The 25,010-nt window shown below is 38.0% G+C and overlaps 1 protein-coding gene across 2 annotated transcripts in view; it reads left to right on the top strand.

Moving 5' to 3' along the window:
- The window catches only part of RAP2B (RAP2B, member of RAS oncogene family), a 142,883-nt gene that overhangs the window by 81,942 nt on the left and 35,931 nt on the right, over window positions 1–25,010 (top strand). Inside the window, exon 2 of one of the 2 annotated variants that reach the window (XR_006552170.2) lies at window positions 10,848–10,965. Coding sequence is in view for 1 of the 2 variants with exons in the window: in XM_006071490.4 (XP_006071552.1) it covers window positions 1,739–2,290 (552 nt within the window). In the remaining variant the exon portion in view is untranslated. Of the gene's footprint in view, window positions 1–1,284; window positions 10,966–25,010 lie in introns of those variants that run through there. The other variant, XM_006071490.4, reaches the window with a different exon arrangement.

Below are 25,010 nucleotides of genomic sequence, written 5' to 3'. Positions count from 1 at the left end.
TCCCCCTCCCTGGGGAAAAATAAAAAAAAAAAAACACCTTGGAAACTTTGCCATTTCTTGAGGACCAAGAACTGTAACCAGCTCCCTTTAACGGACAGTCGTGACTGGGCACCGAGAAGTCAGACTTGAAAACACCAACAAAGGACTATATTTAGCTCTGAGCTCTCTGCCTAAATTCCTTTTATTTTTTTCACTTTTAGCTTCAAAACGACTAGGTTGGGGAAGTGGGAGGAAGGGGGCGGGGGAAAGCAGAGAAAGAACAGCTGTGCCTCCGCCTCTCAACTCAATCTCTATAAATAACCAATCACGAGCGGAGGCTACTTTTTAGCCAATGAAGCAGCCCAAACTGATAAAACCTTGGCAGTAGCCAATGGAAGAACATTCGAGGGTGTGAGATTTGCGCCTCAGGACCAATGGGTCCTGAGTCTGGGAGAGGTAATTTGAGCTAGAGCGTGGGTGTGCAGTGCACAAGCTTCCTACTTCCAAACCCCCAAACCTACTCCGCCCACTGAGCATGCCCTGACTAGCTACCGGCACCCGGGCTGATTGTGGATCGGGTTGTGATTCACTCTCCGGGTTTTGGCTCTAGCCGAGTGGGGAGGTGGGTGGGGCCTTCTGAGTCCCAGTCTGGAGACCGCCCTGATCACTACAGGCTGCCCATTCCCTCATGCGGACAGGTTTCAGGCCGAATGTTCCTGTTTTCTTTGTCTGAGGGATGAAGTGCGAGGAGAGTCCGCCAGAGAAGGCTGGGTAGAAAGGGCCATGTCTAGAGTGTGGAGAAATGCTCCGCCCATAGAAGAAAATGTTTCTATCATACACCCAAATATTCTTTGGGTCTCGGCCTTCGGGACCTACACCCGCCGGGGGCTCGGGGAATGGAGTCCACAAGTTTTGGATAAAAGGAGCGGCAAGAGACCAGCCTGTTCCCAGGGTGGCCCACGGCGCCCGTCCTCTTCTCATACAGCCGGGATTCCTATGCACTAAAGCCAGGTCGGCGAAGGAAGGTGGCCTCCGTCTTCCCTCGAGCTGTCCCAACCAGTCTAACACCCATCCACCCCCACACATTTCTCCGGCTCCTATACTAGTGCCTATCCCGAATCCTCTAGTCTTGAATCAAATCGCTAGCTCCGCCTACAGCCCCACCCCCGTCCGGCCCCCCGGAAAACCTGGAGCCGGAGATCCGGCGGGCGGGGCCGGCAGCGGCGCACTGGGCATGCTCGCCAGGGCGGGGCGGGCAGGGCTGCGCGCGGCGAGTAGGAAGCCCTCGCCCCGCCGAGGCTGCGGGAGAGAGCTCTAAGGGCCGCGGCGGTGGGCGCACGCTCTGCGGGGACTCATGCCACGCGCGTCCCGGCCCGGCGCGCAATTAGCAGCCGCCTCCGCAGCCCGCCGCCGCCGCCGCCTCCTCCTCGCCTTCCTGGGCTGCTGCGGAGAGAAGCTGCAGCCCTCGCCTAGCACCGGCTGCCGGCATTGTCCTCCCGATCCGCCGCCCAGGCTGCTGCTGCAGCCGCCGTGGGCTGCCCCGGGGCCTCGGACCCGCGCTGCAGGGACTCGCCGCCGCGCCGGCCGGCCCGGCGCCCGGCCCCCGCTTGGTGATTTCCGCGTCCTGCGTTCCTCGGTCATCTCCTGAGTTTTTCCTGCATAGCTGAGGACAGAGAAGTCCAGCCACCAAGCCCAGCTTTCCTCCGGTGCGCAGCCCCGACGGGGCCGTGGCAGGCGCAGCGAGAACGCCGACGGAGCCATGAGAGAGTACAAAGTGGTGGTGCTGGGCTCGGGCGGCGTGGGCAAGTCCGCGCTCACGGTGCAATTCGTGACCGGCTCCTTCATCGAAAAGTATGACCCCACCATCGAGGACTTCTACCGCAAAGAGATTGAGGTGGACTCATCGCCGTCGGTGCTGGAGATCTTGGACACGGCGGGCACGGAGCAGTTCGCATCCATGCGGGACCTGTACATCAAAAATGGCCAGGGCTTCATTCTCGTGTACAGCCTTGTTAACCAGCAGAGCTTCCAGGACATCAAGCCCATGCGGGACCAGATCATCCGCGTGAAGCGGTACGAGCGCGTGCCCATGATTCTGGTGGGCAACAAGGTGGACCTGGAGGGCGAGCGCGAGGTCTCATTCGGCGAGGGCAAGGCCCTGGCGGAGGAGTGGAGCTGCCCCTTCATGGAGACTTCGGCCAAAAACAAAGCCTCGGTGGACGAGCTATTCGCCGAGATCGTGCGGCAGATGAACTACGCGGCGCAGCCCAACGGCGATGAGGGCTGCTGCTCGGCCTGCGTGATCCTCTGAGGCGCCCGCGGCTGCCGCGCGACAGCCGCGCTCTGCGCACAAAAGCCAAACGCACCCGACTCTTCTAAATGTGATTTCTCTTCTTGCTTTGAGATTGGAGATGACTTTGCATCGGCTGGGGGTTCTTGGCGCCCGACTGGCCGCGGTGGTCGCGTCCCCCGCCTCTCCCCGGTTTCCGAGGGGTTGTCCCGTCATGACCATCCGAGTCCCGGTGGAAATGTGGATCTTTGCAGCATGTACGTTTCTCATTGATTTTGGTTGACGCATATTTCCCCATTGAAGCAGCCCGTGGGGCCCTGTATTGGCGGCTTGACACCGGCAGGCGAAAGTTTCAGTCTGGAAAAAAAAAAAAAAAAAAAAGAAATGGGGTGGGGGCGGAAGAGGACGGGGAGAAGGTGGAAAAGGGGGGATTTTTTGTTTTTGTTTTTCTGTCAACAACCGTTTTTCTAGTTCCAAGTTTCAAAAACACGGAAGGAAGTCCGGGAGAACCAAATGAAGGAGCAGGAGGAGAGGAAGAAACTTTTGTTTTTTCCTTGTTTTCCAGGAGTAGCTGGAAATTAAGATCGGGTTCCTTTTCTGCCAGCTTGGAAAGGCAACCCCGTGACTGATTTCGATTCTGAGGATGTCTATGCAAAGTTGGATTCTTGTTACAGTGTATCCAATCTGAAGTATTGCACATCTGAACTGGGACTGTTAACACTGATGCCAATACAGTGTGGGGTGCCAGAAAGTGTCTGCTGATAATTTGTGGGGGGGAAAAAAATCTATTTTGTTTACCTACTGTATCAAAGGGGAGTCTGGGGGAGAACGGTAGTATTTTTTTTTATCAGCTGTGAAAAAAAATGTTACAGATCTGCACATTTTTGTGTGTACTGTTGTGTGTGTGTTTTTTTAGATTTAGCTTTTTGTTCGTATTGGTTGGCCATACATGGTTTTGATGGCTAGCTCTTTAAACTACAGTACAGAAACTTCGCAAATGTGATTCAGGGCCCCCAGCACCCCTGTGTCTGCAGAGTGCCTTCAAAACTCAGCTGTTCCAGCCGGTGCCAACCTGTGAACTTCCCACCAGATCCCAGAATCTGTTATTCCTCCCCCAAACTACTTCCCAGTTTACTTTTAATAATCTTCCTGAAGGAGCCAGGACAATAGGGCCTGTTGTTCAGTGAATTCTTTATTCTTTCCAGCCTTTAAAATGTAATTTACTTGTAATGCAATGGGTTTTTTTTTTTTTTTTTTTGCTTCATTTTGTTCCAACGTTCAGGTATTTAGCTCCCCCTTTATATAATTTTTTTTAATTTTTGGTTTTCTGTTTTAGGGTGTTCCTCCAGAAGCACAGAGCAAAATTTTACTGTTGTGATGTACCAAGAGAATTCTAACAATTTGTAATTTCTAATTCCATACACGCGGTTAATCATTGTCTCTTAATTTTAAGATTTTTAATACAAATGTCATTTTTAAAGAAACAAATCCAAACTATTGTTTGTGTTTCTGTGTTTCATATTCAGTGGTTTAATACAGTATCATGGCTGAGGTGGACAGGGGCAGGTGCCTGATGCCCCCAAGAGTGGTTTGTTAGATTTTGAAGAGAGAAGTGTCAGTGACAAGCTGGGAGACATTACTCCCAACTCTTTAAACATGAAAAATAATCATCAAGGTCTAGGAATCCCTGGGGTGTGGCTATACCCTCTGACTGTTAAGATGAACTGGATATTGAATCTGTTCTGCTGACTTCTAGCAGGAACGGGAGAAGTCAGCTGCTAAGACTGCCTTAGATCTGGGAGAGTAACCATCCACTGGTCAGGCAGGGTGGTGTTTTTAGTGTTCTTTTTTCTTTTTCTTTGTTTCCTCATATTTTGTTCTGCTTTGTTTAAAAACACCTATCCAATTTAAAGCTTGTTTGGAGCATATGATTTTCAATTCTGAAGTCATGCCTTGTAGTGTTTTCTACAGTACATTTGGGTAGGTTGTGAGCAGTGTCTCAGCTCTTTTGTGGCTTTAATTAGGAAACAGATCATTAGGTTAAAAAAGAAGAGAAAACTTAAGTCTCTTGCTTTATTACACTGTGCAGTGTGTGGACCATTTTGACCTCATGAAATTTTCCTTCTAACAGCAGGAGGCAGTGTGAGCTTTTTATTTTGTATTTTGTTTTTCTTAAGGGCCATTTTACTGATATCTTTATGGAGTGGAAGGTGTATGACTGTATATCAAAATCACTTGATATACCTTAGGTCCATGAAGTGTAGGGTGAAGAGTTTTGACTTTCCAAAAGATTTATTGTGTTGAGGGAGCCAAAAGAAGTTAAAGGCCACAGGTTTCTTAAAGCTGTATTAACATATTTTGCCTTAAAATGTTGTGTCTTTGGCCCAGGTGACCTCTCAGAATTGCAGCATGAAGGAGGAATAGAGAATTCTGCCTGGGTTTGGTTCTAAAGCTTTTTTTTTTTTTTTACACTTGATCTCATTGAAGTTTAGTACCAAACTTAATTAGAAGGTAGTGTATATATGCTAAATAAGAAATTAGGAAAAAATATTCACACTTAGGCTTTGCAAAGTTTCATTCTTGCATTTGTGTAAATTTAGTTAATTCAATAGATCTAAAGTGTTGAAAGCTCTGAAGACATATAACAAGTACAGTATAAAGGATTTTTTAAAATGCATTCAGTGACTTTTTTAGGAGTTTGTTTTAGTTTTTGGAAGCCTTTTGATGTGAAGTACTGGCAAATATCTAATTTAAGAAATGTATATACTCCTGACAGGGAATTTTTGAAAATGGGAAATTGGAAATGAAATAGTTTGCTGGGTGCATTAATCATCTTCACACAGGATTTAGTCACTTACATGACTAAATTTTTTATAGGTCTGGGATGGCAGGGCAGAAGATTTTAATATGCTCTTACTGAGTACTGTAAAATAAATGCTTTTTAGATTCTCAATGAAAGCAATTTTGTGTGTGTGCCTGGAGCAGGAAAATAATAAGTATTAAGTTTTGTAGCCTTCTCCAATTATTTTCTTCACGGAATTGAGAGAAATTAGGGACATTGTTTTTAAGACGATGTCAGTTTATTTGGCTAATAAGAACCCCTTAGAATTATGGTGTGAAGAGATAAGGGCATTTGTTTCCCTGAAAAGGAGGCTGACTTAAGGGTGTGAAAGGAAGGGAGGGAGGGAGGGAGGGAGTTTGTTGTAAGGCAGTCACCTGTCAAAACAGAAACTGGGTGGAAAAGGAACCTTTATCTTGGAGAGCAAAAGTTAACTTTTAAACTTGACCCCTGCTGGTTTTTAACGGCTTTTCCTTTTGGTCCCTGACAGTCATCCAAGCTTTATGTTATTTCAAAGGATTATTTTTGTTCTCCTTTTGTAATAGCCTCAGAAAAGTTGAAGATACCATTGGAAGTCTCACATTTTCATATTTGGGAGTTGCGATTCTTAGGTACAACATTGTGCACCTTCTTAACTGCTGAAATAGACTCCATTGCATCACATTTTAGGACCAGCTCTATTGGGATTAGAATTTTTTCAGCGTGTGAGGCCTCATGCTTCCTGATTTATTACCCTTTCCTGTAGGTGGGAATCCAAAATTGCTCTATTAATGTGAACTATTTGGGTTGTTTTAAACATGTTTTCACCAACATGTTGTTGCACCTACTTTTGAGTTATTTTCCAGTATTTCTCACAGATGGGATGGGAAAGTGAGAGAACACTCTAGGTAGCAGCTGGTCTTGAGAAATAGATACAAAATGCCTGTACCTTTACTGGCGTAAAAGGATCTCTTTCCTTTTCACAACAGAATAAGCCCCCTGCTTACAAACATTAGGGTTTAATTGTAGATCACCACCATGAATTACAATGATATCAAACATTTGTCATAGTGTCTACTTAATTGGGAAAAGCTTGCTAATATAATTTTGTCCTGGTGAAAATGTGAAGTTTTAAGTACTATATAATAGAATATGATAAGTTTGATTGTGATATTTTACTCAGACTACTATGAATAATCAAGTGCATTTAATTGAACATAGTGCTAGTTCTAGAAGATACATTTGCTCTAATGACAATAGGAATGTGATCCTTGGAGAAGGCTTTTATCTAATTCAGAGGATCTCAAACTTGACCATATATCAATCGCCTAGAGGTGAAAACAAGTCTCATAGGCTCTTCTTACAGGTTCTTAATTCAGGCTATCCATCTATTACCTCATAATTTTCATTTCTGACAAGTTTCCAGGTGATGCTGATAGAACTGCTTCAGGGACCACATTTTGAGAATCTTGTCCAAACTCGAAATGTGGACTTCACTGAGAACTACCTAGGGACGCAGACTTCAGACCCATGTCACACATTTAGAGTGCTGCCTTCCACAAAATCATGGAATGATCTTGACTGAATTCTGTGTCTGTTGAGGACGCATGCCAGTTACACTAGTGTTCCCTTACTTCGAGATTAAAAGGCAAGAATTTTAGTTTTTTATGATTCCTAGTAAGGATTTTTAAAAAATTGTACTTGAGAATTGAAAGCTTCAGGTCATAGTAAGCACATGCATCTGTCTATATGTAATGTCTGTGTGTTTTAATACATATGTTTAGTTTCTTACCAGACTTTCTAGGAATCAGTTCAGTGTCATGTAGTTCTGTAGTTAACGATCCTGGGACAATGCACAGCATAAAATGGTGCCATGCATCTTGTTTCATTGGAACTAAGTGTTGATTGATTTTGTTAATTGGAGGGGGCAGCTGTTTATATATTTCCTTTATTATTAAACGGAAATCTCTTTGGAAATGTTTTTCTTAAGAGTAGGAAACGCATCGTATTTTGTGCAATTGACTAAACTTGCTATTTTCTTTTGAATGAATTACCTAGCACAATTATGTGTACCTAAGTTTATCAGAGGTTTGAAGATGTGTGGTTGTGTTTTTGTGTGTGTATGTGTGGTAATGGTGCAAATACAGCAAAAACATTTTTTAAAAGTAGAAAAGAGAATATTGATGCATTGAGAATATCGGTGCCCAAAAGGGCCCGAGATTGTTAGTTGTTAAGAATATAGTTACAGTGGATAGTGGTAAACATGACAGAAATAAACTCATTCATTATTCAGCAAGCATTTATTAATATATTAGTTGTGGTGTAAGGGCTAATCCTTAAATAGGCAAAAGCCAGACAAGGGAGCAATGGCTTTGTGCTGGTCTTATCATCATAAATTGTGACAATAGTGTGTATTAAACAGTAGGAGTGTGTGGAAAAGTAGTTACCATCAATTATGATAGAATCCTGTGGGTCTGCCTGGCAGGCAATAGAGTAAGTCAAATTTGTTAAAAATTGGAACTTTACTTTGAAAGGTATGTGAATATTGCAAATAAAAATGGATCCGATGAGGTTTACGTAACAGTTGTGTTGCATGTGGAACTCTGTAATTTTGTGCATTGCTTTCAACGAACTTTTTGAGATTAGCTGAAATTGCATATTTGGAAATAAAAAGTCAGTTTGCTTTTATATTTTCATGTCAAAAGAAAGAAGGGAAATAGGCTTATGAAAATTGTTCATTGTCTTTATTTTTATATGAGGAAACAAAAAAGGGAAGGACAGTTAATTTTCTATTCTTAAAGAAAGAAGCAATTGTTGGCATAAGGTTTTCTGGGGTTCCTCATGTAAATAAGATTCAATGGAGTATTTCTTCTGAAAAAGATAATCTAAAAATGAGTGTACCAAAGAATTAGGTTGACGTTTTAAGTTTGCTAAGCCTATAGTTTTTTCATACAGAAGCTCTTGTTCTCAAGCCTTGTGTACTTACTGAAGAAGGCAACCAGCTCAGAGAAAGAAATGTTAGGCAACAAACTGTAAGGAGTAACAATAATAGCAATTATTGTAAAACCATATGAACTAAAGAGAGTTGTGATTATTAACCTCCTGCAGTTTGCAAAATGATTTCTAGTGACTCTCTTGTGTAGAATATCTCATGAATTTAACAGCATGCTTTTTAAATGTAAAAAGTTTTAGAATTACAGATTGAATAGTTCATCTGAAAGTACTTCATTATTTTTTTAATCTTATTATTGTAAGGCCATTTATGAGATGAAAATTTGTTACTTACACTTTTGTGGCTAAAGTAGAGGTCTTTATGTTTTACATCTGACCATTTATAAAAAGTTTTCAAAAAATCTGGGTTGAGTCATGAACTCGGAATATTTTAATGTTATTTAATATTTGCATATTACTATATTTCAAAAATATTCTCTTTAAAGGCTAACATTATACTGAATTATCTCTTTCAAGAAAAGAGCCTCTAGAGATCTGTACTAGTACCAGCATAATTCTGTAAGAACATTTATGTCAATAAGATATTTTAAAATATATTTTAGATAGTTTTGCATTTATATTTAAGTAGGTAAGAGAATTGCAAGTATATCTCTTAAGTTGGATTTCAGCATCATTTCGCATCTAGTTTGAAAAAGGCTTGAGTTGGAAGTTCTTCACTCTGAGTTTGGTTATCTTAGCTTTATCACATCACCAGTTTTTTCTTTTTGTGTATCATTTCATTCATCTACCTCAGCTTTATGCATATGGTGTCTCATATATGTAATCCATGTTAGTAGATTAAAAAACCTAAGACCTTCTTAACTAATGGCTATATAAATGTGTTTTCCATATAATAATGTAAAGGGAAAAGTATTTTTTACACTATGTTTGAGGTCCAGACTGAAACAGAACCAACTAGTTAGAGAACATTGCCTACTAAAAATAGATAGTACCTTTTGGTATGGGCATAGCCTTTGCATTTCCTTTCTAGAACTGATAAAGGAATTTTTTTTTTTTTAAGAATTCGATTGTAGGAGTATTCATTTTCATATTTTACAAAGGCCTATAAATATTTCCAGACCACCTTTTCTTCCTTACTAATCTGCTGAGGTCAAAAAAGGAGAAATAAGCCGTGCTCTCTCTCTCTCTCTCTGAGAATACCTTATAACCTAAAAGGGCCAACAATAACCCAATCTGAAGAGCAAATTTTTCCTGCATTTCTGTACAAACCAGCTTTTATTTTGTCACAGAAGAATCATAAATAGTGGTAAGGGCAAAGGAATATTTTCCTTCATCATTTTGGCAACATTCAGTAGGCAGGCTGGGTCCTCTGGTTGCTGAGGAAGAAGAGTATGATAGAGTGGAGAAGGCCCGCTGAGGTGAAATCATTCCTCAGCCCCCATCCTCATTCCTGCATTCCTACAATCCTAGAGGATTTCCTTCTATCCAGGCTTGTTATTCATTGTGATGCAAGATTTACTGAGGCTTAGGGCTGCTGTGGATGGCCAAAAGTGAAGAAGCCTTATAGGGTGGTGTGATAACGCTACTGTACTAAATTCCACTCTAACTGAGACTTGCTTAACCTCAGTACTACTAATATTGGTGGCTGGATAATTTTCCGTGGAGCAGTGTCCTGTGTTTCAGGATGTTTAGCAGCATCCCTGGCCTCTACCCACTAGATGCCAGTAGCACCCCTTCCCACGCCAGTTTGACAACCAAAAATGTCTGCAGACATTGCTGACTAATCCGAGGGGAGTGGGGGTGGAGGTTGCTGCTTAACAGCCCCTGCTTGAGAACTTTTACTGTGTTCAGCCTACTTGTGGAGTTGGAGGAGGCATAAGCCAGAGGAGAGGGGTTGAACCTAGGGGCCCATGAGACTTTTCTTACTCCAGGAAAGTGCTGTAATCGTGTAAGGTATCAGTGTTCTCTATTGTGCTTGGGACAACATCACTTTGATCAGTTCATTAAAATCCACACCTCTGAGTAAATCTCAGGGATTGGGTTTTTTGGTGATTTAATTCAAAAGGTGGTTGTGCTGTGATTGGGGTGATGAACTCATGGTCACAGAGTAAGTACATCAGGTCATGCTGATAATTAAGTAAAGGGACCTAGATGGGACTCAAGGGCAACAGTGTTGCACTTTTGTTCAGAGCCTCTTAAAGCTCCACAAGAAGACATCTGGAAGGCTTTCAGTCTCACCCAGCCTCCTCCACTCACCTCAGTCCCTTTCCAGTTAATCCAGGCCCCTGTTCCCCACTGGCCCTCCTCACTTTTGGGGGTGGAAAGGATGCATTTTATGCATCTGTCCCTCCTTATTTTCACTTTAGCAATTCCTCCCACCCTCCCCCTTTCTTCCTTCTACTCTACCTTCAGAACTAATGACTGAATGTGTCCAGGGCAGACCTCAGCTGGTTAACTGCTCACATTTATCTGTGCGCAAAGCCCGCTGCCAGGCTGTCAAGAAGAGAGCCATGGAGGCAGTAGAGATTGCCTGTTAACGAAGTGATTGTGGGAGCTGGCAGTCTCTAGCCAACAGCACACAGGCTGTGGCTGCTAACCCCTGAAACGCAGCATTAAGGACTATCCTGTCAGCAAATTCATGACTGTGAAGTTAACTCAGTGACCATGGACTTCATTTACTTGGTCATGATTGTTTTTGTCCTTAAGTTTTAAATAAAACATACCTTAAAATCCATGTAAGATACCTCTAAAAACTTGAAGCAACCAGAGACTTACCTGGTGGGACACTTGTGATTCTGCATTTCACAGGGGGAACACTTGGAAACCTCACATTCCTAGTAAGTGGACGACATAACAGCTTTGTAACTGAGAGAGACCCATCTCCAAGCCCATCAAAAGATTCTAAACAGCTACAAGTCTAACAAAGGTAGGCAGTAAATAAAAATTCTTTACAGTAAAAAGAACCATTTGGTGAAAGTGGATGAGTGGTTTATGTAGCTGAAACTTGCTTCTTAAATTTGAAAACAGTCGTGCATTAGGATGGATGGTGTTCATGGAGATATTCTCTGCAGTATCTTTGTATTAAATCAAAAATGGAAACGTGATTGAACTGCTAATGTGATCACAAGATATAGAAAACAGATTTGGTGTATCTAGATTTCCTGTTTTTCTTATATTGTTTTCCTCTTTTATAAATTATCTGTACTGTTTTGCAACAATTTTTCTTATCTCTGAGTTTTATTGGCTTTGAGTGTTATGTTTTCTTTCTAATTAAAAAGTCTATAATGAGGGAAATTTTTAGTTATGAGTCATTGTAGCCAGTAGCCAAAAAAATATATGTATTCATATATTTAAACAAATAAATTAATTGTGTAGGATGTTTTGCAATGTCATTATTTGCATTTACCTTTTATGGCTTAGAAATTATTTTCAATGCAACATTTTCAGAGGAAATGAAATTCACCTTTTTCTTTGGTTAATTACCACATGACTATTATTTGGGGGAAAAAAGTAATCTTTTTTTAAAATACTATGGTGAAAGCTCCTAGCTTATATTTTTTAGCAAAATTACTAACAATTTCCCTTTTTAACTCTTTCCTCAGAAGTGTAGCACTTCATGAATAGAAAAAAATGCATCTATGTGAGTTATCCAAAAGTCATACAATAGTTGTTTGGATTTATCATGATGGTGGTGATTTGGCAAAAATATTTACCCACTTAATTGCACATAATATAATTGATTTCTCTTAGCCTATAGGGAAATATCAAAAATACATGCACAGTGGGACTGGTGTGCTTTCTTGGTGTTAACAGTTTTGGAGAATGCACAAAGTAGATACACATCAGAAGTAAATATACAAAGAGTTCATTTCCTAGAAAGTATTTTGGTTTAGTCATTTTTAACATGTAGTTTTAAAGAGTATGTGATGAAAATTATCAGAATGATATCAGTCTTATTCAGTGAGAATCGCCAATTTTCATGTTAAAAAAATTTCAGACCACCTAAATTATCTTACTTCCCAAGCCTGGCTCACTTCGACTATTGAGAACACAGTCTTTTATTTGCCCAAGAATGCAAACAGATTTTGTTGTATACAGTGAATTCAAAATGGACTTTAAAGTATTACATACCAGAAATTAAACAAATTGCTTCTTAAACTTGAGAACAGTCTTGTATTAGGATGGATGGTGTTCATAGAGATATTTTATTCTCTGTAGAACCTTTGTATTAAGTAAAAAATGGAGACATATGATTAAATTGGTCATGTGATCACAATTAAGATAGAGAAAACATTTGATGTATCTAAATTTCCTGTGTTTTTAATGCTCCATTTTCCTCTTGTAATTGTACTGTTTTTTTTTTTTCATTTTTAGTATCAGAATACAACCTTTGTATAGAGTGGGTTTCATTAAGCAATAAAACATTTAATCATAAATAATAATGACCATTGTAGAGAAGTGAGTGAATCTTATAATTGCTATCAGTATCAATGTCATTGGAACTTCATTCCCTTAATCAAGTTTGTGAAATAGGTATTTTCTTGGCTATTCTTTATGTTCATTTTAGAGTAAAAATGAAATCTCTATAATTTGCTGTTTAAAAAATTTACCTTTTGGAGTATTTTTCTTTTGGTATTATTCTTAAAAATACTATAGTTAACCTGACTAGAGTTAAAGCCTCAAATACTAAATTATAGTTCCCATAGCAACCATAATTTACTCTCTTATATAACTCCCTGCTTCATGCCATGGATAATATATGCAATATAACTCTCATTAACTTTCATCTTTCCTTAGATTAAGTGTTTAGATTCCAGGAATAGAAGGTAGAGGAAGGTGGGGAGTGATGCTGTGTTTGTAGAACCTGCAGATTGAGAACAGGAGGTTTGCTAAGTAATATAAAAAGGATTTACTTAAGATTTCAGTCTTAATAGTTTATTGTTTTAAAAAAAAAAACATTAAATTGAACATTTAAATTCATGATATATAGTATACATGAATGAAGTTTCTTAACTGACATTATAGATCTTGAATTAGAATCTCCAAAAATAATTATTAGAACATTGTTTAACTTATTTGATTAGAATACTGTTTCAGAAGATGATATATCCTTATTTTATTTTAAGGACATACCCATCTGCAAACTGTGAAGAATGCATTCATGTAGTCAATTAAATATTGAGCACCAAATAAGCACTGTACTGAGAATAAGATACCATCTGTGCCTTCAATATATTTAATATTTTCTTACATTGAATTTTATTATTGATTTCCTCCACTAGAAGTTAAATCTATACGGGCAAGGGCTCATCCTTTTATCCTCAGTACCAAGAACAATGTGTCATGAATCAACACTCAGTGTTAGTTGAATCAATGAATGAACAATCAGTCACAAGGGGAAAGGAAGTACATTTGACTGCAGTGCTAAAAATAGGTTACAATTACTAGAAAAGTTGGAATATTTCAAAGTCCTGCATCAGTGGCAGGCAAATATTATAGAGTGAAATTTGTGGCCTGTTCTTTTATTCATCAGTTCTTAAAATGTATAGCTTGGAATGGCAATGCTACTATATAGTACTAATGGGACTTAATTTTTCTGTACAGTTATCAGAAACAAAGTTAAAAGTTCTAAAACTTTTAGGAAATCAGTATATTGTGTTATAAACCTTTGCATTGCTCTGGATTGTTTTCCAAATGCAGGCATGCCTTGATCTGTGCAATGGATATGATTCAGGGAAAAACTGTGTATGAAAATTAAATCATATTTAAGTTACATTTTAACTTAATGGGCCCTCTTTTGAATACTTCAAAAACAGATAAATTACTTTATAGTACAACCTCTAGCTAACAATTTGAATTTATATTATCACACTGGATTTTTATGTTAAGCATTTGTTTCTTAATTTTTTAAAATTTGAACACTTGGAATTCTGTTTCTTCCAATGGCAGACTCATTAAATTTAGTAGTGCTGACCTGAGTCCTGTTTGTCTAGATTGTTCCTATTTTGATTTGACTACTTATCTCTGTCTTTCCATCTTATTTGCTGTAACTCAGGGGTCTACCAGGACTTAAAGTATTTTTGAATAACCAGTCCTAAGTTAGAATTGCTTTCTAAGCAATACTTTTAACTTTGCAAGAAACTCATAAAATTGTTTGAGAGAGAATCTAGAAAGATGGAAACTAGTTTTTCATATTATAATATTTTCCAAAAATATAATTTATTATCATTAAGATTTTTAAGAAGTTTGTAATAAGAAAAGGATAAATTGTATTGTGCCTAGCAAAGACTGTTAGTAATAAATGTTCCTATTTAGAAAAATAGGCTGTATGCACGCGAGCATGCTGTCCCTCAGTCGAGTCTGACTCTTTGCGACCCTATGGACTATAGCCAGCAAGGCTCCTCTGTCCATGGGATTTTACAGGCACGAGTACTGGAGTGGGTTGCCGTTTCCTTCTGCAGGGGATCTTCCCAACCGAGGGATTGAACCTGCGTCTCCTGCATCTGTTGCACTGGCAAGCAGATTCTTTACCACTGAGCCACCAAATATTATATATGTTGTAAATATGTAAGTGTATCTACTCTATCCTTGTTTCAAACTTGTTACATTTTTAAGAATCTTATAATTTATCTAATTCAATTTCTTATGCTCTGCAAACACTATAAGCTTTACATTATATGGATGCCACAAGCAGGCATCCATATGCCCAGTGGGATTTGCTCTGTGGTAGGAGAAGGCAATGGCACCCCACTCTAGTACTCTTGCCTGGAAAATCCCAAGGATGGAGGAGGCTGGTAGGCTGCAGTCCATGGGGTCGCTAGAGTCAGACACGACTTGAGTGACTTCCCTTTCACTTTTCACTTTCATGCATTGGAGAAGGAAATGGCAACCCACTCCAATGTTTTTGCCTGGAGAATCCCTGGGATGGGGGAGCCTGGTGGGCTGCCGTCTCTGGGGTCGCACAGAGTCGGACACGAGTGAAGCGACTTAGCAGCAGCAGCAGCAGTGGTTTTCAAAGTAAGGGCCCCAAACCAGCAACATCAGCATTACCTTGTTAAAAATGCAGATTCTCAGATCTCAACTCAGATCTCCTCTGTCAGAACTCTAAGGGTGGGGCTGAACAATGTGTTTTAATGTACATTCCACATGCTTTTATCCATGGTAAAGTTTGAGAAGCACAGTTCTATGCAATATAGGAAGGAAAACTCATGGATAATGCCTGTTTTGTTGGAAAGATAAGACATGTACACAATGACAGTAATAACAGGGTGACAATGAGAATAGGGTGGCATTCAGTGTAAAATAGTCATAGATAAATTGGAATTAGAATTTGTGGAGAAGAGACTAAGATGGAACTGATATTCCTAATCATTCATTCATTTATTGAAATATTCTAGGTGCTGGGACTCAGTAAGACATGATCCTTGACTTGTTAAATATTTAGTTTAAGTTGATAAACAGGTGGTTCCACTTGTTAATTACTTCACAACTAGAATAAACTTAAGAGATCACATAATCCATCTTGAGAGTGCATCAAAGTCATCTGGAAGGCTTGTTAAAATACATATTGCTGAAGCCCAGCTGTTCTAATTCAGTAAGTACAGGGTGGGGCCTGGGAAGCAATATTTCTAACAAATTCCCAGGTCTTCAACTTGAGAATCACTGACATTAGTCAATAACTTCAAGTTAAAACTGGTAATGCTAGAACCCAGAAATGTGACTTGCCCAACAAAGTTAGCTAATGTCTACGATGGACATAAAACCAGGTTGCCATCTCCCAGTTCAATAGAACCTCCACTGCAGACTGTCTTTGGGACACCCCTTGAAGAGAGGATGCTTGCTTTAGATCACAATTGATTCTAAGAACAACTCGAGGAGTAAAGAATTAACTGGATAATATTTCATCTGACTTTTGTTTATATTGTAATTTCTTATTTCTCAATCAGCCCATGTTTGTGACATCTGCAGTCTCAATTCTGAACTACCAAGTATTCTATATTGTGTATGGGGATCTGGTCTGCATATAAAAGTAACATTTGAATCTCAATATCATTTCAAAAGGCAATTCTAATACTCACTAATATTGTCTTCCTGATAATAGGGGGCTCTCAGGACAAAGATCTTTTATTACAAAAACACTTCTCTCTGTAGAAGCTCCCTGTTAGATGACTAGTTGTGGAGCTAACAAAAAATGAAGCATTTTCATTGAGAGTAAAGAGTGAAAATATGTACTGGAAGACAGTTAATGGAGATAATGCACTGTGCGTTCTTTGCTGATAATTCACTTTTCTTTCAGAAGCATGCATGCTTTATCCATAAATCCACAAATCCATTAATTTCTCTAATTCTGTAAATTAGATAAAATATATTCATCTCCTTTTATTTGGTGATAAAGATAGATTTTCCCCAAATTTAATTAATCTACTTTGCATTCTTGAATGATTATGTGAAAAACCCAGACCCCTCAGCACAAATCATGTAATTGTACTTTAAGAGATAATGTGGGAAAAATTAGGCATGGATGAAACTGATATAATCTGAATTGTACTATGACTTCCTCTGACAAGTTCAAAATCCTTATTTAATTGCCTTCATTTTAAATTGAGTCTTGTAAGAAAACTATTTTGATAACCTGAGGGTTAGCACTAAAGAAGAACTAGAAATGAAGAAGAGGCAAAACTTCCAGATGGTGTCTTAGCATCAGCAGATGAATCTTGTGGATATTGGAGGGATGATTTGCTTAATTCCATTGTGATGACCTTGGAAAAGACCCTGATGCTGGGAAAGACGGAAAGCAGTAGGAGAAGGGGGCGGCAGAGGATGAGATAGTTAGATAGCATCACCAAATCAATGGACAAGAATTTGAGCAAACTCTGGGACACAGTGAAGGATAGGGAAGCCTGGCATGTTGCAGTCCAGGTCACAAAAAGTTGGACTTAGTGACTCAACAACAACGTTGTGATGAATGGCCTCTAAAGGGATGAGAGCATGTTTTAGACACTTATTTCATACCCCCCTCCCCACACACACACAAATTAACTACCACTGAATCAATGTTAGCACATAAAGGATGGGGGAACATTGTCTCCACTTCCCTGTAGTTAATCTCTTCTTCCTCCCATTTTGTCAGATAGGTACAAAAAATGTTTAAACTCCAGCATAGTTAAATCTTAGACACTCGGACTTGCCACAGTTATTATCAGTCTCCCAGATTAAAGAACAGCTGTTCAGATTCTCTTGGGTAGGACATGATGAGCCTTATTTCCTACTTCCTGTGGAGCTCCATTTGAACTGTTTCTGATTCTCTAGAACTTTAAGTAATCATCTACTCTTTAAAAGGAGACAAAAACTCAATACTATTTTCTTGAGGACTTTGGATGACCATTTACTGCTTTCATCTTGAAAACAATTGTTTTATTTTGTTCCCAAATGTAGCATTCTTACTATTACATGAAAAAGTTTACTTCATATACCTGTATTGTGTTGTGAGAAATAGCACAAAGTTGTTACTTCCCACGGAAACAAAGCCAAGTAAAAATGTCACCTCTTTCTTAATTAAGAGTTTAATGCCTTCAATAATCCCACTTAGGTAGAAATCTGTTTTCTAATGTAATTGACTCAGATTTCTGAAATTGGTTGCTTGGGCTCAAAAAATAAAAAGTAAAAGTTAGATGAAAGAGAGGAGATAGCTTAAATTAAGGGTGAAACATCTTGAATAGATTTTTATTTCCTCCTACCTACTTCTAGAAGTGGAGGTTTATGGGAAATTACAGGTCTAAAGCAACTTTCAGCTCCGAATTCCTAGTTTTAAGTATGTATGTCGAGTAACTTCATCACTGAATCAGCTTAATTTCATTATTAATAAGATCTAAGAATCAATTGTTTCTAATATAAGTGTACTAGATTGTTTTACCATCACAGCTCAATTTAATATGCACGTAAATCACCCTATGCTGCTGCTGCTGCTAAGTTGCTTCAGTCGTGTCTGACTCTGTGCGACCCCATGGACGGCAGCCTACCAGGCTTCTCCATCCATGGGATTTTCCAGGCAAGCGTACTGGAGTGGGTTGCCATTGCCTTCTCCCTCAGATGTTACTAAAATGCAGGTTCTTATTGAGTAGGTCTGAGATTCTGACAAACTCGGTGATAAGGCAGATGCTGCTGTCCATGGACCTCACTTTGAGCATCTGGGGTGTATACAGTGCAACACATAATTGAATTTTATGACTTTGTATCTTTTCCCTATCATCTTTGATTCATGTGCAAACAACTTCTCAAGATAAAATAGTGACTCCAGAGGTCAGAAAGCACACAAAAATTTTTCGAAGGAAAGAATTTGGACTTAGGATGGGATTTAATTATTTTTTCAATAATGGAAACAAGATAGTAAAATTGAAAACCTGGCATCTCTTTTAAATTAAGAAGTTTGAAAATGTGTCTAATTCCTAATGATTCATTTTGACTACACTGGATTCTTCAGTTCTCCTTGAGAAATGAATGTCAGCACTTAGAAATTCAGTGTCACTCAAAATCATTTTCCATTTTATGAATATTAGAGTGATTTTAAACTAAATTTTAGAATATGTTTTAAGAGTTTGAATATCAACTAAATATGCCACAGTTTGATGCCAGTTGAATTAAGTCAATATACTTTTTCCCCTTTTAATAAAATAAACATTTGAGGAAATAATAGGAACTCAAAAAATTGGAATTTCAATGAAAGAATGACATATTATACATCCAATTTATAATTAAAGTGTAGGCCAAAAAACCTTTCAGATACAGTTAAGTCATTTAGGTACACTGTATGTGTCCATGTGGAAATAGATATAATGATAATAAATAACAATGAAAATTTGTAGTTCTTTTAAAGCTGGAGATAGGATATTGTGCATTACTAACAACATAATTTAGTAGTTTTCATTAATTTACATAAACTCTAAAATTTAGAATCTAAATTTTAAATGTTTTTGTAATAGAGAAAATTATATTAAAAAACAACTTTTCCATAATAGCTTAATTTTTATTGCCTGATCCATATACCTCCTTATATTCCCATGAAAAAAAAGTTTGCTTTTTGAGAGAATACTTAAAAATTAATTTTGCATTCAATTTGAAGGTACATTTAAAAAGATTTTGATTGTTTCAATATTCAGAATCTAGTTAATGTGAATGTTTGTGATTAAATTAAATCACTCTTAACATTATAGGCATATATATATATATTTTTAATGAGTTATGTAAATTTGTGTTCATTCCTCCTAACATATATTCTCAGTTTTTTATTAGGAGAAATGTTAGTTTTTATGTTATTAAATTCTGGGTGGCTCCCCATGCTTCTGCTGTATTTCTGACTGATTCACAGCTACCTCAAATTATTAACTGCAGTGATAAATTGCGGTAGTTTATTTAGGGCTTCCCTGGTGGCTCAGACAGTAAAGAATCTACCTGCAATGCAGGAAACCTAAGTTTGATCCCTGGGTTGGGAAGATCTCCTGGAAAAGGGAATGGCAACCCACTCCAGTATTCTTGCCTGAAGAATTTCATGGACAGAGGAGCCTGGTGGGCTATAGTCCATGGTGTCACAAAGAGTTAGACACAACTCTGAGCCACTAACACTTTCTCTTCTTGTGCCATGTAATTTACATATATAATTTCATATACACCTCAGAATAATCCTACATATCAATCACATTCCTTCTTTCAGAAACCCAGAGAAGGTAAGTAATTTATGGGGCTACAGCAACAATAATCAGATAAAAAGACATAGTTTTCTAATGTGTCTGCTCTGTCTTCAAAGATCATATTCTTACTCTTATGTGCCTCCTATACTGCTGCTCCTGAAATGCCTTTAAATGTTTGTCTGTAAAGAATACAACTGTGACTCAGGTTGTTACCACTGAAGGACACAAAAAAGGATTCTTTTACAGTCTAACACTGAATAGTTGGTATGTTGTGATTATTGTACTTGTGATTTTCCCATTCTGTTAATCTAATGGTATTTTGTCCTTTTTTTTCATCCTGTGACCATCATAATCATTATTTTAAAAATTCTAATCCAATGTCTGTAGATCATTAGAGGCAGTTGTGAGTGCTGTTTCTGAGTCTCTGCCTTGGATAGAAGTACTAGCAATTCTTCATGATTTTATTGTCTAGGTGGTTTTTTTTTTTTTTAATATTAAGAGTAATAAATGTTCAGCATGAAAACAACTCAAACATTATAAGTATATAGATTCATCTCAAGTCTAATTTCTCAAATGAAACTACCCTACTACAACTACAACTCTACAGTTTCTTCTTCGATATGTTCTAAGGGCAAAGCACTTTGTTCTGCTCATTTGTAAAACCAAGTGTAAGCAGAGTGGCAAGGAGAAGGAATACAGACACAGAAAAATTTGTTTTTAATTCTAGAAAGTTCCAAAACAAAATTTGAATTTGCTGTGCTAGAAACTGTTTACATAGCATTTACATTGGAGAAGGAAAGGCAACCTACTCCAGTGTTCTTGCCTGGAGAATCCCAGGGAAGGCGGAGCCTGGTGGGCTGCCGTCTATGGGGTCGCACAGAGTCGGACACGACCGAAGCAACTTAGCAGCAGCAGCAGCAGGTCTTATAAGTAATCTGTGCTGTTGTACTTCGTTGCTCAGCCGTGTCTGACTCTTTGCGACCCCATGGACTGTAGCCCGCTAGACTCCTCTGTCCATGGGGATTTCTCCAGGCAAGAATACTGGCGTGGGTTGCCATGCCCTCCTCCAGGGGATCTTTCCCAACCCAGGGATCAAACCCAGGTCTCCTGCATTGCAGGTTGAACCTTTACCGTCTGAGCCACCAAGGAAGCCGGTAAGAAATCTAGATAGAGATAATTTAAAGTACTATTGGCCCTTGAACAACATGAGAGTTGGGGTCGAAAATTTGCATATAATTTATCGTTGGCCCTCCATAAAGATGATTTCTCCGCATCCTTGGTTCTACATCCTTTGATTCAACCAAGGATCATTTAGTGCTGCAGTATTTGTTGTTGAAAAAAATCTGTGTATAAGTGGATCTGCTGCTGCTGCTAAGTCACTTCAGTCAAGTCCGACTCTGTGCGACCCCATAGACAGCAGCCCACCAGGCTCTCCCGTCCCTGGGATTCTCCAGGCAAGAACACTGGTGTGGGTTGCCATTTCCCTCTCCAATTCATGAAAGTGAAAAGTAAAAGGGAAGTCCCTCAGTAGTATCCGACTCTTAGCTACCCCATGGACTGCAGCCTACCAGGCTCCTCCATCCATGGGATTTTCCAGGCAAGAGTACTGGAGTGGGGTGTCACTGCCTTCTCCATAAGTGGACCTGCTGTAATTCAAACCTGTGTTATTCAAGAGTCATCTGTGTCCAGGAGGATATGCATCAAGCATATGCAAATACCACACCATTTTATGTATAAGACTTGGGTATTCAAGGATTTTGTATTCAAGGGGGTCATGGAGCCTGGCCCCCTAGGATATACCCAGGGACAACTTTACAGATTACATTTAGTGAGGCGACTTATATTTTCTTGTTGACTCCTGCAATCTGTTCATTTCCATTTAAAATCTAGCTTGTCACACACTAAACCAAACAAACCCTTTTGCAAAATCCTTCCACCATTTTGGGGTAATAGCAAAAAAAAAAAAAAAAAAAAAAAAAAGTGAATCAGTAAATTTTACTTATACACTAATTTATAAGTGAATAATCTGAACTTTAACATAGCTTCTGAAGCATACACCTCACTTGTGCAGGAAGGCAACTGTCTAATTATTTTTTCCCAAGAAACTTTTCCACACTCATAGAACTCTTATTCAAATAATCATGGTTAAAATTGTGGCTAGAATATTTTTCCAGAAGTTATGTCTGCTTTGCAAATACAAAACAATCACCTATTGTCGTATGGCTGTGAAGGAGAGAAAGGAGAATGCAGTCTAATAAACATTGCTCAGCAAATTGTGTTTGTTTACTCACTAGCAGACACATTAATCTGATATGCTTTTATTCCCTCATTAGTTTGTTAGATTGTCCATTGGTGTCCCTATTCTCATTGAAGAATAATGTCTGTCTCATATTCACTCAGGCAAGGTGCCCCTAGACTGGCTCTTTGTTTAAAGTTGCTTCACTGCTTAGAGACATCTTTTGCATTTATTAGCAGGCCTTTATATTTTTTAGAATTTATTTTGCTGTATAATTAGGGAGGTTGATGTTAGTTTCCAACAATTATTTCAGTGCAGAAGTTTCTGATTATAAATGGTAAAAGCACAAACTTCTATGAAATGAAAATTTGAGTGCTTAACCATTATTAACAAAAGTGCTTCCTTAACTAGAGTCAAAAAATATGTCTTTTTTTTTTTTTTTTAAATCCAATACCTTGGTAAATGTGACTGAGACATTTTATTGAAGGAAGCTTTTCATTTTTTTCCTCCGTTGAGTCAAACTATGTGGAGTGTTTTAATTAGAGCAGAGCATCAGTCAGCTATGCTTTAGACTGGAAAGAGTAACAAGAAGTAACTTATAAAATATTAATCTTAAGAATTCAATTCATTCAAGCATTTCAGATTTTTACATAATTGGTGTCAAAGTCAGGTAATTTTGAAAGATTGTTGTGCAAATGGTAGACACCTAAAATACGACAATGAGATAGATAAATGTTGCAGTCTCCAATACAGGGAATGCAACTGACTATATTTACTTGGTCTTTTTTTTTTTTCCTTTTTTGCCTAAGTATAATTGTTTTTAGAAGTTTTAAAAAACAAGTCTGAAAAAGGAATAGCGGGGGCTATTTCTTTAACTGAATATACACAGGAGAATCTTTCTTTAAAAAAATCTGAATAGGATTCCCCACTGAAGGGTTGCAATACATTAATGTACCATATGTAATTATTTACCAGTCCTAATTATCTTATGAATGTTTGAGGAATGACTACTTTGTTTTCTTTACAAAGCAGAGTATATTCAAGATTAGTCCTTCTTATTCTTTCACCTGCCTTCTGATGGATTGTCTTTAGTAGAGAAAAAAAGGAATAGAGCATTCTAATTTCAAAGGTCCTATTGTGTAGAAAACAATAAGTGGGATAAGTTTTATATCGAAAAAATAAATGCTTACCTTTTCCTTTTGATTTACTTTAGTTAAACCAAAAATAGGCTTGAACCATCCTCATTTGGCTTCAGATGAATAAGGAATGAATCTTGAATAAAAGAAAGCCTCAAATTCATTATGTACTTCTTAGGTGAAAATCAGCAAAATTCCATAAGGATAAGGATGCTCTTTAAATGTGCCAAAGCATGATGTTAAAAGACAATGGGAAATACTGCTCTGTATTCCCTCTTTTCAAATATATTTTAGAATTTGAAAACTTGGGGAGAATTGTATTTCAGAAATAGAAAAAAAAATCTGGAGCAAAAGACAAATAAATGGGGCTTTTTATTGAGTGTTTATGAGCATATGTGTCCACTCACATATGTACAAGTACAGCATCTGAATTAGATTTCTGGAAAAATGGAATGTGTGGGAGGGAGTTATACAGCACAGTGACATTACCTGTTGATTTCTTTTGTGAGAAATGAAATGTCATTTTAGCCTAGTTTACAGAGTTGAAAGTATCATCTTGAGCTGTTTTACTGATGGCGTCTTAATTAGTTTCTCCCTCTCCCATTGTTTCTCAACTTCTCGTATTCACTTAATATCTGGTGTGTACAACACACCGCTTGGACTCCACAGGGAGTGCCCCAGTAGATATATATCAAATCTGGAAAAAACAAACTGACTCCCAACAACTGATAGTAGGGTTTTTAGAAAAGCAGCACACATTATTTAATTAACTGAAGATGATTTATTCATAAGCATTAGGCATATGAAATAAATTCAATTTATGAAGATTGGTTTCTACTCTATGCTGTTATATGTAATAAGATATAAGGTTAAGTGGCTTATCCTCCGTGACTTGACCTTTCTCTTTATTTTCATTATCTTAACAATTTGATTTCATTAAAGAAACATTAAACAAGGCATTTTATGAATAACTCAGACCTGGGCCTTCAGAATTCATCTCTTTGGCTATTAGTTGCGAACAGATTAAACTGTACCTCAGTAATTCTTACATTTGAAAGTTTTGTTCAGAAATTTTTGTTCTTAAAACTTTGCATCATATCAGAGTCACTCTGCTTTAAAAATTACGGACTTTTATCAATTAATTTTTTGTAGTGGCAGAGAGTAAAGTGGTTAGGAAAATCTCATTTTTATATCTTTTATTAATCACTAAAACAAGAAAATGCATAACAGATGATCTTTGTCCTTTAATGTTATAGGACAAATGATATATTAGCAGAGCAGGTGGTACTTCAGTCTGTTTTTATTTTAAAGTGATTTCCTACCCAATAACTTATTGAGGATATAGCTCCTAAATAAATTCATTTAACCCCGGATAAATCCTGTTCCAAAGTTTATAATACCTTCTTTGATTCATTATTTTTTTCCTCCAAACATTTACATTAAAAAATTAAATAGTAAAATAAAAAATTTGGTTGGAATCTAGAAGTAAAATATATAACCCTTAACATTTTAATAGTTACTTGTGTTCTATTATTTCCCAGGTGTGCACTGATATGGAAATAGATTCAAGGACCAGTCCACCTGCAGTTTGGTAGATGATAATAGCAAGATGAAAATCCTGATTTAGGGTTTATAAAATAATGATGTTAATTTTTTACAAAAATTGAAATTTTATTAAACTAATGAATACCTTAAATTTGAATTGATGTCCTTAGGACCATCAAATTTTTGTACTGCATTTTCAAATTTTATTAATTTGAAGTTACTGCCATTTAAAAGAACTTTTAAAATAAAATATTCATTTCACTCTAATTTTTTGTTTGTGTTTTGGCATTTGGCCACATCTTTACTGAGAGCTTGCAAATGAACTCTTTTTAAAAGAAATAACATTTCTCTATGTGGAATAGAAAGATCA

The sequence above is a fragment of the Bubalus bubalis genome, chromosome 1 (genome assembly GCF_019923935.1).
Source record: "Bubalus bubalis isolate 160015118507 breed Murrah chromosome 1, NDDB_SH_1, whole genome shotgun sequence".
NCBI classification, from domain to species: domain Eukaryota; kingdom Metazoa; phylum Chordata; class Mammalia; order Artiodactyla; family Bovidae; genus Bubalus; species Bubalus bubalis.
Note: the sequence above shows the minus strand (reverse complement) of the source record. Positions and strands in the feature narration are given on the sequence as shown.